The 15,901-nt window shown below is 34.5% G+C and overlaps 1 protein-coding gene across 1 annotated transcript in view; it reads right to left on the bottom strand.

The window, feature by feature from the left end:
• LOC106117531 (cadherin-87A) overlaps positions 1-15,850 on the bottom strand; it is a 27,897-nt gene extending 12,047 nt beyond the window's left edge. Inside the window, exons 1-11 of the mRNA XM_013311894.1 lie at positions 15,516-15,850; positions 4,334-4,395; positions 2,827-2,945; positions 2,655-2,741; positions 2,379-2,510; positions 2,018-2,143; positions 1,804-1,938; positions 1,167-1,359; positions 899-1,011; positions 518-715; positions 266-418 (exon numbers count right to left, since the gene is read on the bottom strand). Coding sequence (XP_013167348.1) covers positions 266-418; positions 518-715; positions 899-1,011; positions 1,167-1,359; positions 1,804-1,938; positions 2,018-2,143; positions 2,379-2,510; positions 2,655-2,741; positions 2,827-2,945; positions 4,334-4,385 — 1,308 coding nt within the window. The 5' untranslated portion in view covers positions 4,386-4,395; positions 15,516-15,850. The remainder of the gene's footprint in view (positions 1-265; positions 419-517; positions 716-898; positions 1,012-1,166; positions 1,360-1,803; positions 1,939-2,017; positions 2,144-2,378; positions 2,511-2,654; positions 2,742-2,826; positions 2,946-4,333; positions 4,396-15,515) is intronic.
• Between the last annotated feature and the right edge of the window lie 51 nt (positions 15,851-15,901).

The following is a 15,901-nucleotide window of genomic DNA, read 5'->3' as shown; positions in this document are numbered from 1 at the left end:
ACATGAAAATTAGCGCCATCTATTGATGATTTTACAAAACTCAGTACTATCTATTGATGTTTACAACATCTAACGCCATCTATTGCTCAGTAGTAAAAAAAATCACGCACAAACGAAAAATTATTTGCAGCTTTGGAGACGGTAACCGGTCACGCTTAATATCAATCATTTATATTTCGGAAGAGTATTCGTTGACAATACCAAAATAGTGTTTTGTAGTTATCTGTGAAATTTTAATGCTGTTTTACTTTTAATTTATATTAACCTCCAATATAAATTTCCTCTGGTTTGGGTCTTCATAGTCAAGGCTGGTGTTGAGTCTCAGCGTGACGGTGGCGCTTCCCGTGGCCGTCGCGGGCTCCACTACAAACGCGCCCATCTCGTCCGACAGTCGCAAAGAAAACACAGAGTTTGATCCCTGAAAGTAAAATTGCCAAATTCAGCATTCGGTATTACAACTCTGATATTCTATGTCTAAGTAGGTTATATATACTTGAATAACTTAACAATAACTTACGACATCAGTATCAGTAACCACCATATCCAAGTTAGGCAGCGGTGTGCCCACAGGCAAACTCTCCGGTATATCCACGTGGTACTCGCGGCGGTTGAACCGCGGCGGCTCGTCGTTGACGTCCCGGATGGTGACCGTCACCGTCGCCAACGTCGATGTTATGTTGCTCACTACAGGGATACCGTTCACTAGCTCTGTAGCCTGCAATTTACAATAAAGGTTTTGCTTTTAAGGGGGAAAAAACTGTAGCCTTTAACCTAAATGATGATGGTTTTTAGTATTATTGGTAGTTACTTGTTTGATGTTTTTATTTTATAAAACAAATATTAGATGTTAATTCACTAGTTGTAATGTGACCTTTGGTCTAATATAATAAATACTTACACGAACGGTGAGATTTAAAGGTGAATTAGGGTCGGCGAGTGCCTCCCTGTCTAGAGGCCTGGCGGTCTTCAGCTCGCCCGTGTTGCTGTCCAGCCAGAAGAAGTCCAGAGGATCTGATGAAAGCAGTAATTTCTGATTACATCATTATCACAAATTGTAATATTTTGCACTACTAACGTTTACACGAGAAATCACATTCACACATCACATTAACATAAAAATATCACATTGCAACATATGTTATAACCAAATGTTGAACATAACATACTAGTGATAAGGTCCAGCTTGACGTCCCTGGGCTGTGCGCGGTCTGCGTCCCGCGCGCGTACAGTCAGCGCCACAGTGCCCACCGGCGCGTCCTCCGGCAGAGCGCCGCTCAGTGCGCCGCTGAACACCGGCGGAGAGTTCTGGACGTCCACCACCTTTACCTCTACCGGAGCGCTCGAGTTCAGTGACCCGTCCTGCAATAACAATATGGCAATGTTCAGGATGTTTCAAAAATATTTATGCACGTATTAGTCCTTATATTTTCAACTGTTGTTTCGAAGAAAATCCGGAAATGAGCTTGTGTATTGACTCAACACTAGCCTTACTGGGGTATCGACGTTTGTGTCCCATTCTACCTCTGGACTTTGTAAGGAAAGCACGTCATTCGCGCCAAATGATTCTAACTAATAAGGTCTAAAACTGTGAATATTTGCGTTTGGCAAGGACGTGCCTACGTATTTTTGAAACCGAAGGCGTAAACAAGTTCCTAAAGTTTTGTAAATATTTACACATTTATGCAGCTGACTGTACTACGTAACGTTATTGTTCAGTCCATCGTCTTGAAACGTAACACGGAGTAATGTTGTCTAAATATACTTTTGTTTGTTTCGACAGTGGAATCCCTCAGTAATACTTACAGTAGCATACAACTGGAACTGATAAAACTGGTTCTCATTATAGTCGAGTTTCTTCTTCAGCACCAATGCCCCGGTGTACTGATTGGCGGTGGAGTGCAGGCTCGTCACTTCGAATACCTCACATGCTTGCGGCCACTGGAAATAATATAGGAACAATTTTATTCATACCGTTTACATATTTAACCGATAGATGGCGATGTTCGCTAAGAATTACCTGTTCACTGGGTTCACAGCCGACTTCCAAGCTATCTCCGACAGAGTCTAGATCTTCTACCTTGATGTTAGTAAGGATCGTCTTGCCAACTTCCTCGTCTTCCGCTACATCCACTTCATATGGACTCTGAAAATAATTATAAAAATTTATTCAGATTAATTGAGCTGTCCACTTAAAAATTGTCTTTATATATTGAATATCAAATTAAAAAAATTTCCTTTATTCTTATAAGAAATAATTATAGATGTGATGAGTATACTTCGCTATGAAAAGGATCCTTTTTATAATGTTCTTGTAACCATCTAACTTATAACAAATGTATATGAGTAAAGCCTTGTATTATAAAAAGATATATATTTACATTTTTAAATATCGGCGGGTTATCATTCTCGTCTAGAACAATAACAGTCATTGGCTGATTGTGCGTCAGGTTGAGTACGCCCTCTGGGTCCTGGTCTTGTACCGACACTAGGAACTTTATGGTGTCTTCTCTCTGAAAAATTAATAATAATAGTGAAAGTCAATGCTTCGTTATACAGATTTAACCGTGAAATTTAATTGCTTTATTTTTTTCTGTTTTTTTAAAGATATATATATATATATTTTTTACAAATACAGCGACATTATTCACACTTACTTCTCTATCCAAAGGCTGTATCAAGGTGATCTCTCCAGTATCCGGATTCACTGAGAACTTGTTAGTACCAACAAGATCGTATTTTACCTGAAAATGTCACAAAGGTAAAAAAATATTTATTTTATCTAGGGCTCTATAAAGTTTGTAAATCACAAACAGTGAATTTACATACCGGCAAACCTTCTGGATCCGTTCCATTTAGCGTGTGCACAACTTGACCGACTGGGGTGCTCTCTGACAACGCCAAGTTGTCAACATCACCCGCAAACCCCGGCAGCTTGTTTGATGATCCTGAAATTATAACACAGCATTATGGTGCCATCTATCCTTCAATTTTGTCTTTCGTTTTAGTCAATTCCTTTTGATCACTCACAAAACTTTATCCCGTTTCAATCGAACGCCTAAATTATGTAAACAGATCACCTTCAAATTTCAAACATGGCGGCAAACAGAATCGTTAAACTCTGTACATGGCCGCCAATATGATATTAAATTTATTCATAAATACAATTCTTTAAGCTAGTTCCATAGATATCTCGTGTCGGAGGTCAAGAGTTTCACTTTGGATAGTAACTTGTTTGTAATTTAGGCTTACTAATTTACTTGTCGGTTTCAGAGAAAACCTTCTGTAAAAGAAACCCTGTACTCAAAGGTAATAGTGCTAATAACTTCGTAGTTGTTAGAAAACAAGTACATAAGTACTCAGGTATGGCCGAGCACAATGTATTATGTATTAAGCTTTCACTTTGAAAATATCTACTGACCACCGCACCTTTTATATGGAAAGTGATTTTTTTTTTAAATATAGTATCTATGTATTGATAGAATACCAATCAAAAATATTTCGTTAAAGAGAAATATATATATATATATATATATATATTTCGAGACAATAAATTTAGTATCGGTTCCCACAACCCATATATATGGCTTCAATCCAAAACTTAGTTATTGAATTTAATGTTTCTCTTTTTACTTAATTTTGGCTTTGTGTCTGTGTCATGAATTGGTGCCGCGGGCTCTTGAACTTATTTTTTACGACACAATGTGGAATAATTGAGCATTGGTGGCTCAGGGGTTAAGCACTTGTCTTGCAATCTGCCGGTCCTGCGTTCGAATCCCGCCGTATACCGATGTCGTTTTCGTTATTCGATAACATATGTACGTTTATCCGAAATTCTTACGGTGAAGGAAAACGTCGTAACGCAACCTGAAGAAATTTAAAGATATGTTTGAAGTAAAGCAACCCGCACTGAGCTAGCGTGGTTGACTATGGCCTAGTCCCCCTAACTTAAGGTAGGCTCCGAGCACCTCAGTGGGAACGTATAATGATCTGATGATGAATGTGGAAGAATTAAGACATGTGTAAATCTGTTCAATTGTTTTGATTACAATGAATTTCTGTAGACAACTGATATTACTGTTTTGATGACGCAGTAATTTAACACAATCAAATATTATGGCTTCGATATCGAATCAAAGCATAACATTTGAGCAATCGATCATGTTTAATAATAATTATGCGTTTTAAATGATTCGTGCATCAAAGAACGTATTCAAAACTTATGTAGTTGTTATACACTTATGTATTTCATAAAGCAAAAGAGTCGAAATTGATAAACTATTATGATAATTACTTGAAACTTGATATATGTTGAAAAGTAAATATATAACATTACCTGTGCATATGCATAGCGTCGCAAACAGAACGACGCAATGCCACCGGGCCATACTCGTCGATCTGAAAGCAGAAAAAGTATATTTGAAACATATTTAAACGAAAATATTTTACATACATCGTCGATTTTACTCCTCTATATCGATCTAGTCATTATTGTCGTTAATGCTTACTTAATCATGACACATTCCATGCTAATTCCACCAATTCATCTATCTTTTCCTTGGTTTTCTTCTACCGATTTTGCCCTTCACATTTGTCCTAATAAATTAGTCGTATACAAAGTGTAATACAACAAATGTTTTTTTTAACAAAAGAGGTACTTTATTGTGTCTAATTGCTGCAGTAATTGAGTTAACTAATTCGACCCGACCTTGTACCTTAAGATCTATCAGGAAACCGTTAAATCGCTACAATTGAATGATTGCTTGTGTTCGTAATTCGCGAACAGGGTCACAATCAGTCAGAATTGATAGCTGTTTACATTAGAAACCAGAAAGTAAAACTTCTAAAGTAACGCACACTGATAATGTGTGAACATTTGGATTAAAATTAGGACCTCTAAATAACTGTCATACTCAGAATATATTCCTCATACTAAACACACACTTAATGCTTTCCTTAGTAGCTATAGAACAACTCTTAAGTGTAGCAGGTAACAATTCAGCCAATTAACGGATTGGAGAGAATTTTGGTTCTTATTTGTAAGTATCCATTGTATTCCGATGTTTAACTTCACAAGATGGAGATAACATGAAGCTTGGGAAGTACCTTGGACACCTCGGCGTCACAGCATTCTGTTGTGACGTGAGACAATGGATGTGTTGCAACAATCTCTGACAATTATTTTGCTATTAAACTTTGATTCATTTCGTAAAGTATTGCACAAGACTGACCAAGATTGATGTAAAGGTAACCATGTTCTACTTTGAAAGATTTCTGATATTTTTATATTAGATGGCGTATCGGCACTATATTTTTAATTTAATAGGTAATAATATTTAGAAATGTCGCTCTCGCGATACATTATTGTTGGGTCATGTGAGTCAATAAATGTCAAAAAAGCAAGTTTTATCTGAGCATAAAATGTCAAAAGCAAAGCCAAAACATGTCAATTATTTTCACAATTTGTTTCCTTTTCCTAAATCATCCGACGTTTTGTCTTATTCAGCAGAATTAAGAGGTTATTTCCTTATTTATTTGATGTACTACATACGTGATACAACACTGTTTATATCTTAAAATTCATTTTACACTGAAAATTTAAGGTCAAAATACGAAATCAAGTACAAAACGTGTACATGGTTGATAGTAAATCGGGTTATCCTTAGGTCATTTAAACATAAAGTTAAAAGTGCTGAGCCAAGCGGCAACTGCGGACACTCGGTCAAGGTGACGTTACTTCTAAAACTAGTCGTACATTCTCTCTTTAACACGTTTCGCACGAGTGTAGTCAGCTGCATAAATATGTTTACATTAACAAAGCTTCAAAAACTTGCATACGCCTTCGGGACAAAAATATGTATGTATGCACGTATCGGTATATTTCCAACTTTAAAAACTTGCTATAGACGAAGACATGCTTACATATTTCTAAAATCGAAAGGCTATACAAGCTTCTAAATTTATGTAAAATTTACATATTTATGCAGCTGACTGTATACGTGAAGTTGACACTTTATAATAAAGAAATTAAAATTATTTAAGTATGTATATATGTAATCATAGAAGAGATATTGTTCTTTATAATGGTTAATTTTAATGTCCAGCCACACTGGACCAGCGTGGTTGACTATGGCCTAACCCTTAACTTAGGGTAGGCTCTGAGGCCCTCGGTGGGGTCATATAGTGAGCTGATGATGATGAAATGGCCAGATGCAAGCTCGACACACGAGAAATTAAATATAAAATTAACCAAAATAATACTTACATTATGTACTTAGTACTCCTGCTACCAACACCGTTTAACGTTTACTAATAAGGTGAAGCACTAACGCCGTTCCAATTACATATTGTTACTAGGGCCAGGTGTGCGGAACATTAGGGTACGTAATAAATTGCGGTTCATTACACAATAAAACAATGGTGTTTATACTTGATTGGTCCACAATACCCAGTTTATGCGTTTTTATTATGTATGAATAGGGGCTACATTTGACGGCTGAATAGGAAATATTTGTATAACCTAAAATCACAAGTACCTAACTGTTGTTTAAAACATGTTTTATTTTCATTTTCATAATAAATCGTAGTGTAAAAAGTCACCCCTGTTAAGGTAGTCTTCGAGCTCCTCAGTGGAGCCATATAGTAAGGCGGTGATGATGAAAAAATCATATTGTAAAATTATTTTAGTGCTTTATCTATTATAAATTACATTTTTATCAATAGATGGCGTTGTCCTTGTCCAGTATTTAAATAACCTATACAACGTATGTATAACATTCAAGGTTATGAATTTTACTGCTACTAGCTGTTGCACGAGGGAAATAACGCTTCCATGTTTAGCTACAAAAGGTATGAAAGCGAATATGTTAATTTTATTAATCATTTGTGTAACATGTGAACAAACATTAAAACAGGATATTAATGTACGTCCTGGTAAGTTTGTATACAAGTCTATTTTAGTGTAAACAATTTTTTCCCGAAGAAAAAAAAAGAATTACAAAGAAGTTAGATATTTGTTGCGTTTCATAATAAAAATTATAGTAGTGTGTTTACGGTGTTAACGTACCGTAAGATTATAAACTGATGGTGTTCATAACTAAGACGGATCTGTTATGACAGATCGTTTAAGTATTTTGTAAGCGGGTTAGCGGCATACCGGGCGGTACAGAATTCAGAGTGATTTGTAACAATGGTATCATTACGCAAGTTGTCGCAGTTGGGTAAGCAGAGATGTTGTGTCGTGAGAACTCTTACATATGTCGCACCTTTGAGGAATTACTAAATTTGTTTGCAATGTCTCTATAGCCTCTTTCTCTTTTCACCTTTTAATATAAGAAAAGGATGGGAAGGGGATCCTCTTTAGACTTTTATTTTTACAATAGCAGTAATTATAATTGATATAGAAATACATTAGCTGAATACTACGCAATAAGATGTTTTATTTAGTTCGATATTTATGCGTGGTAAGTGTTGTCATATAAAAACCGTTCGATCTACCATTGCATGGTAATGTTGCTTTGAATTATTCATCTGAATGCAGTTCTATCATAGACTTACTGTTTCCAACATTCCTCAAAGCCAATGATTTCCTGTATCCATTTTTTGTGTCATTATAATTATAGTTATTGAGCAATAGCTGTCGACCGCGACTCCGTCCGGGTGGAATGTCAAATCATATACATCTATGCCTAATTTTTGCGAGATCTGTGCTGAAGTTTTGGAGATACTTTCTAACAAATCCATCCATACATACATCCATACATTCAAACATTTACATTTAAACATTAATATTACCAAGCTATTAAACTTCGATTAACGATAGTTGAAATATTTCGAATTCCATCTATTTTTACAATAGCTATCAGTATTTTAATGTTTACTTATAAAAAATAATATTATAGCATTAATATTTAATTGAATAATAATTTAAATGAAAGCAAACTACCTTTTTTCCACTTATGGAAAATAGCTCAGTACATTTAAATCTGGCAGAATCCAGGCAGTACCTTTTACACCAACATAAAGTCTGATAAAAAACACAAGTAATGGCGGCTTACAGCCGTGTACTGCATTTGACCTCAGCAATTTGCCTCCGTTACTTACAAGACAGGGTTGTCACTGTATTTTAACAAATAAATTATTTATTTATTTGTTAAAATACAGTGACAACCCTGTCTTTAATTTGTTTTAGTTGTTCTTACAGCAAATTTTAGGTATAGCGGCTACTTTTATAATTACTAATAAACCAAACGATCGTGCGAAATAAAGAATGAAACAACAAAAAAAGGGCAAGCCCAAATTATTAAGATAAACTAGACGGAATAAGATAAGGACAGGATATAGGCAAAATAGTTATTTAATCCTATTTCTACTCTGTTCGCTCGCAAATTACATTAATCTTGGTGTTTAACTATAACCAAGCAAAACCCAATCAGTAAACCATAAACAATAGTCTGCTATTCAAACTTTGGTAAATCAATAAATTTAGTATAGTTTGACAACCCTAATAGCCGTAACTCGCTAGACAGTTACGCATAATGTGATATTGGAACCGCAGCCCGCGTAACTAACCGAAATAATGACAAATTTACCTTTAATGGCGCAACGATTGACACCAGCGGATCTATTATAATTATAAGAACAGCATTATTAAGTACCTAGGCTCGTAACAAAGGTCATCAAAGTCTGATGATAACTGCTTGCCTTAATGAGGCATTTAAAATGACACCGTGTTTTGTTTCGTCGTTCACAAATTAAGAATGGAGGAACTAGTTACTTGAAATTAAATGATTTAACCTTGTGGTCATATCTAGCAGCTCTAGTACTATAACATATTATTGGTGACCACCAGTCGCATATCTAATGACCATTAGATATGCGACTAACTACATTTTTTGGAATAAAGTTTATAAAAGTTCTCAATTCTATAAATATTGTGTATTTTATGGAAATTATCTTTCAAAAGTCGATCACATGAAATGAAAATTATCTTAACCTCGTCGAAGTTATTTTGTGCAATTTAAAGTCAATTTCTAATAAAAAATCATTTTAATATATTCGTATCACGTAATCAATTTGCGAAACAACGACGCTTTTTGCATTGAAATAAGGTTCAATATCCGATATACGTGTTCTAGACAATCGTGTAAGGTAATTTAGGTTGTAAGAATGACCCAGATTGTACCGTTATTCTGTAAAATACAACGTTATGTTGAATTTCTTTGTATTTCACTCTATCAGCCTCAATACGCGCTAATAAAAGTTTCGCAAAGTTTCAACAACTAAGTCAAGGCCAATTTCTATTCGCCTTTTCACCCTTTCCTAAAAAAGAAAGATTTGACAAGGGAGGGCATAGAAAAATTTTTTATTACGTACGTTGTACTGTAAGCGACGCATCTGAACCATTTTAACTTCCCTATTTTAGCGAAATCAGATTGCCGCTTACACGACTCTCCCCTTCAACTGTAAAATACTCCTCAACATCTGTAGCGGCTTTCCACTTCTCGTTACTTTTTAATTAGCAGACGAAGTTACTTGACATTAATAACATTTTATGTTATTAATGTCATGTATTTCTGTTATTGCTAATGGTTATTAGCAATAACAGAAAAACTTTCAGTACCAAACAATTAGTAATAACAAAGAATAATCAATTACTCTTTCCGTCGCACTTCACGGTATAAGTATTCCGTTCGCTTTGAAGTAAGACGGGTCAAGTTATATTGGTCGACACCATGATCTCAAACGCCCTTGAACCATAACCTATAATTTATCATATTAGTGTCCAGGTTAATAAGGGGTTGTTATGATATTACCATATCACCGTCATCGGTTTAACAACGGTAGTGGTCTGGACAATATCAGCGTGTCCTACGAATAATGTCGTAAGTCGTTTTACTTATAAAATAACTATTATTTTTGCTGAAATATCCTAAGCAAAGGTAAAATGTATCTTTCTATATTAAAAATTAAATACATATGGTTCAAATCATTATATTATGTATATAGTGCTTACATAAGAACACTCTTGTGAGGAGTTAACAGATTATTTGTGTACTTTTGCTTTGTTTACATTATGCACACCTTTGTACTATTAAGGTCTACCTGTCACCTATACGCTCGTAGCTAACCACGAGCGGTCATTGAGTTTGAATCTTGTAATACTAGACTTAGCTACTAAGCTTAGTCGAGATTACCTAAGTATGGAGCTATTTAGAGCTGCTTCCGTATAGGGCGCAAAAACCTGCGCGCGCGCTCTATACCGTTATCACTAAATGATACGATTCCATTAATACGTTTTTATTTTTCTATTAATGATTGATGTCATTTTACGTATATACATGATGAAAACTATCACAAATATAAGATTAAATAAAATTTATATTGGTTAAATATTGCAGGAAACTATTTTTTAATGCGAATGTTTGGATGGATGGATGAAAACTGCAGAACAGCTCAACCGATGATGAAATTAGGCATAGATATAGACCATAATCTATAAGGACAAAAAGGCTACTTAAAAAGTTTTTTTTATCCCGCGTGGACGAAGACGCGATCAAAAGCTTTATAATTATAACATTAATTTATATCGTGCACACGTAATATGTTTAAATTATTTATTACGACAGACAGTAAAGGCATCTATTGCATATGTAATTCGGCATACAGACATACAAACATAGAGCTGTGTAGAGCAGCTGCATTGCTCACATAATGCCCGCTTTCTAAAACACAGTTCCCTGAATCTGTCAACGTAATACTTTATCTTATTATTTAAATATTTAAAATACCTAACAGTTATTTAAATATTTAGTATTCATTATACAACTAAAAGCAATATATTAAGTTCTACACATCGCTACTATCAGCATCTGTCGTCTCGATAGAAAGCCTAAAGTAACAGAGTCAAATTTTGAAATTTGGTACATGGCGGCCATGTTGTCTGTATGACATATGACTGTTTTAGGTTATTTTGTAAAAATTTTAAGATAAAGGAAAGTGATATTGTAAAATAAAGGTATAATAGCTTATGTATTTATTTATGTAAAAAAATGTGTTATACGATAAATGTTTTGGTATTTTCAAATTTTAGCGTAAATTGTTGTTTGTCTATGGTTTATGGTTAGTATTGGAATCCAGTATACACTACATTTAAAGCTGGTATTCTATCTATCGAATATTACTGTCTGTCTGTCGGTTACTGAGCGTAATAACTTGTATGGCATTGTTAAGCAATTAAAATAGAAAAATATATATTCGTTACATGTAACACTTTAGTGCTTAAAGTATTTGAAACATTAAAAAGGAATAAATAAAGTTTATATTTGTATGGCGACTAATAATATAAGGGTCTATTGTCACGTCATAACGATTTTGCTCGATAACATCGCATGTTTTCATCGTTTAACTTGTGTGCTCTAAATTGATCCTCATATTACGAACCGTCCGGGAGTAACGTCTAATCAAAATATCTTTAAGAGATATATTTTTTTTCGATAATACATATAATTGAACATTCACAGGCTTATAAGGCAGGCAACCAATGGTAACGATTGAAAACGAATCTAATTTTTCTTGTCTTCATTATATTCTTGAATCTCTGGCATTCAGGTTACCTGCTTTACAGCATTGTTTGGTCTCTAGGCCACTATGCGTACAGCGTTGTTGTATTTTACAATTCTTAAAAAAATAAGAAGACAGACTACATAGTAGTTACATAGTTCTAAACAATCAAAGGTCTGAAATTAAAACCGCGGATCTATGGTTCGTTGCTTTTAGCTTTCTAGTACAGTGGGAATAAGCAAAACTAGTCCTAATTTCAAGGAACTTTTTTTAATACTGTTTAAGCCGATCTTGTTACGGAAGTTAATGATACCTTAATGTGAAGTTAATGATCATTTTAATGATAACCGGTTAGGTAAACAAAGCGGACATGAATGGTTCAAATTGCACAATCTCATATAACGTTATGATAAAATTAATACGCGAGCAAATCACCTCCGGTTAAGTTAATCATTCAATGCATAAAATAGGGTTGCCACTGTCACAATATTTTATGATAATCGCAACAATTAATCGCTTCTTTGGACTTTGGACTCTAATAAATTATTTTTTGTAACAATTATGTTTCCACTGCCAAAGACATTGTACTGTCCGCTTAATCCACAGACAAATTACATTCTCGAAGCAGTTTAAGGTAATTTTAGTACCATGGTAATATTGTGGGATAAATTTAGAAGTATCACAAATCTAAAGGGCCACCCTTAGTGACCAGTTAAAGTCTGAATGCGTTAGTTAGCACAGCCCTAAGCAAGATGCGGTAACTAGTAAGAGACGAACAAGAAATTGGTAATACAAAACTGAGTGTTACGTAAGAGTTGCATGTTGCATTGTTTCACATTCGCTTATGTTGGTATACTGAAGAAATCTACAGCAATGGCAACTGTGATAATATATAACGTGTAATCACTTGGATGCTTTAACTCTGAACTTGGAACAAGGAAGTCTTTTAAGTATTAATACCAGTTTGTCCGTTATAAAGTAAAGTAATACTTAAACGATTATTGTTTCAAGTTTTAAAAAATAAAAACTATTTTTTTACGTTATGTTTATTATATTAAAATTGTGCTTTAAGAATAACATTGAACAACAATTTATAAAAATATATTCGTAAGAAAAAAGAAATTGAGTCAACATTTTTACGAAGAAAACCTTCTTTACGTCAATAGAAGCCGAGCAAAACTAAAAAGCGCTTTGAAACAAAAGTATCTCAAAGGGACTTGCAACATTTTTCCATCCACGCAACTTCGACTAATTAAAACTCCACAGGATACATTGCTGGTTTTGCTTACGCTAGTTACGTTGTATAATTAACAAAGCACGCATTGTAGTGCAACGCAAATCGTAAGCCTAAATGTACGTAAATATAATGCGATGTGAACGAACTGTAATTCCATCAAGTGCTATGACCTAAGCGTAATTAAATCTTTATATTCACAACGTGTTACACTGCAGGGGGCTGCTACTAAAAATATTGCTATTACCCTATGCATAAACTTATCTTATCATCACATTTCTATTCTCTAGCGGATAATTATCGTATTCATTATTTTAAGATATGACAATTTCGGTTTTCTAGATAGCTTTTTATTTAGAGTCTTGCTATCGATCAGTCTTTATTAAATTTAGGTAATAAAACACTATATACATCTGGCACTGAGTATATCTGAACTTGAAGTGTCAAGTACCGGTGTACTCAGTAAACTCGTGACTTGGTTACAAAAGCCATAATACAAACAAATAGCAAACAATCACGAAACGCTTTCTTCATTCTAACAAATGTTCACGCTGCTCGTTGTGGAGTAAGCAGCTTTGTTCTTTGTAAAGAGAAACTGTCACTTGCTCAGTTGCCCACTTGCCTGGTCAGTTGCCCAGTTGTCAGCCATTCAGAATTTCTATTAGCAAATATACAACCGGATATAATAAATTGATGCTTGCACGAACCAAGAATCATCTTACTGTGTTACTACTTCTCTTATTTCTTACGTGTCTATTTTACTAATATTATAAATGCGAATATTTGTATGGATGGATGTTTGTTTGTTTGAAGGTATCTGAAGAACGGTTATGTGGACCTCGCTGAAATTTGGCATAGATGTAGAACATAGTCTGGAAGAATACATAGGTTACAATTTAAGTTTTTTTAAATTCCGCGCGGCCGGAGTCGCGGGCTACAGGTAGTACATGTTTATTAAGCCAACATTAATGGAATTTTCGGTTGCTATTGTGATCTTTAGATCTGATGAAGTATTTATAATATAAATTGTTATGGATTGGCAACAATGGTTTATGATACCTGCCAGGGTTCAGCCGTTAGTCAAAAGCTTCATCACCGTTATTTAAATTATCATCCTAAATCCCACGCTATCATAATTAATATGAGGGTCAACTACCGCGTGTGATATACAAGTGCAAATTACCACGGACACAGAATTTGGCACAGTTTGCACTGTTATGATATGTTCACACACACACACAATCAATTCTCACCATTAAAGTGATGACAACAACGACCTATCCTTCATTATCACCATTGAATTCATGGCTTAGAGATAAGAGTATTTAGTTCTTTTGTTTCGAGTTCTAGATGTGACCGGTTTCAGGTATTTTGGTCTGTTCTCAGGTTTACGGCCTACCCCGTTAAGCTTTAAATTTAATAGGCTTTAAGGTTTTTTGTTAACTAATGACAAGTGGTTGATCTTTTCTATTCTATGAGCTGTTCGTAGTCCAAAATAATTTGTCATAACAAAGTGGATATTTTGTATCAAAAAGAGGAAGTCATACATTTTCTCCAAGATTTAACATTTCCGATTCTAATAACGTTATTTTAGATTTTAGAAACGTTTCGTGAATACTCGTGCAAAAATAATTTATCATCGTTCGTAATTCTCTTTGCAAGAAGTCATGTCTCAAGATGTTCCTGTAAGTGTCTTTTGACGGTGGAATCTTACGGTAAAGTTAATTACTACAAACACTTTACTAATATTACACATGCGGACGTTTCGATGTATGGATTCGTGTTTGTTAGAAGGTATCTCCAGAACGGCTCAACAGATCTCGATTAAATTTAGCATGGATATTATAACATAGTCTGGAAAAACACATAAGTTACTAATAAAGTTTTTTTTGATACCGCGCGGACGGAGTCGCGGGCGACAGCTCATAGGCCTTTAATATTAAAAGATTGAGAGAACCATAGCCATTATATGGTAGGTTATTGAATCAAGGGATATAAATGGTGACAAGACTATACATCACGCGGTTGTAAACTCCGTGACATCCAGTGACAACTAATATGCAGTTACCCGTATCGTAACGTGGGATGTAGGTATATTATCCCGCTCATTTTAACTTAACTCTATGCCAACAACACGTGTTTCTACAAAGCTTAATTCTGAATGCTGGACCTAAATCTACTTTTAATAAAATAACTAACTAGCAATAACTGACCTTACTAGGATCAAATATTATAGGAAATAACGGTGGGCATTTTTTTAGTCTGCCAGGTAAAAAGAAAGAAATCTGTTTCCCGGAACCATCTTTAAAACATACATATATTTAATTTGATACGTATTTGAAAGTAATTGTGAATCATTCGCAAACCCTCTGACTCTGATAGAATGACAACCGGAGAACGGACAACGAGCTATGCAACAAGCCAACAAGGTCGTTTGTTCACTCTCTATCACATAAATGCCTTAAGAATACTGATTCACACATTTATATACCAAATAAAAGGTCAAAATAAAGTTTTGTGTCAAAAAACTAGTTTGATTGAGTCTCTTTAAATAATAATTCGATTTTATTTATAATAATTAATAAGTATTCCATAATTACCTAATACAATAAAAACATTGTTATATTTCTGTTACTTAATTTCACAAGTAATGTTTTACTGTATTTGAAGTATTATTCATTTAGAATAAATTAGAATAATTAAATCTATTGCAATCACTCACCGTGTATGCGACTACTTAAAAATCACACATGACTCGGCGGCATCCGGATTCTGTGCCACAAAAACAGGCTTCTTGCATCTGTAGGTGTGTCTCAAAATTCTGACACCACTAAAGTTCACAAAGCAATACCGTTAACTTGGTAATTTCTATACATCACTACGCGGCACTTATACCACTGAATACGGAACAACGCACTTCATTCACAAATTATAATTATAAAGAACAAAGACGTTAAGTTAAAATTGGCACAAACTCTTGTTGACCGCGTAAAACTTACTTGGTTTTAACTTCACATAACCCGCCACCGTGGAATTGCAATCGCAACTGACATGTTTACGTTTTGTTATATCCAATTGATAGCTGTTTATTCTTGTCATTCTTACAGT

The sequence above is a fragment of the Papilio xuthus genome, unplaced genomic scaffold, assembly GCF_000836235.2.
Source record: "Papilio xuthus unplaced genomic scaffold, Pxut_1.1 DF829567.1, whole genome shotgun sequence".
Taxonomy (NCBI): domain Eukaryota; kingdom Metazoa; phylum Arthropoda; class Insecta; order Lepidoptera; family Papilionidae; genus Papilio; species Papilio xuthus.
Note: the sequence above shows the minus strand (reverse complement) of the source record. Positions and strands in the feature narration are given on the sequence as shown.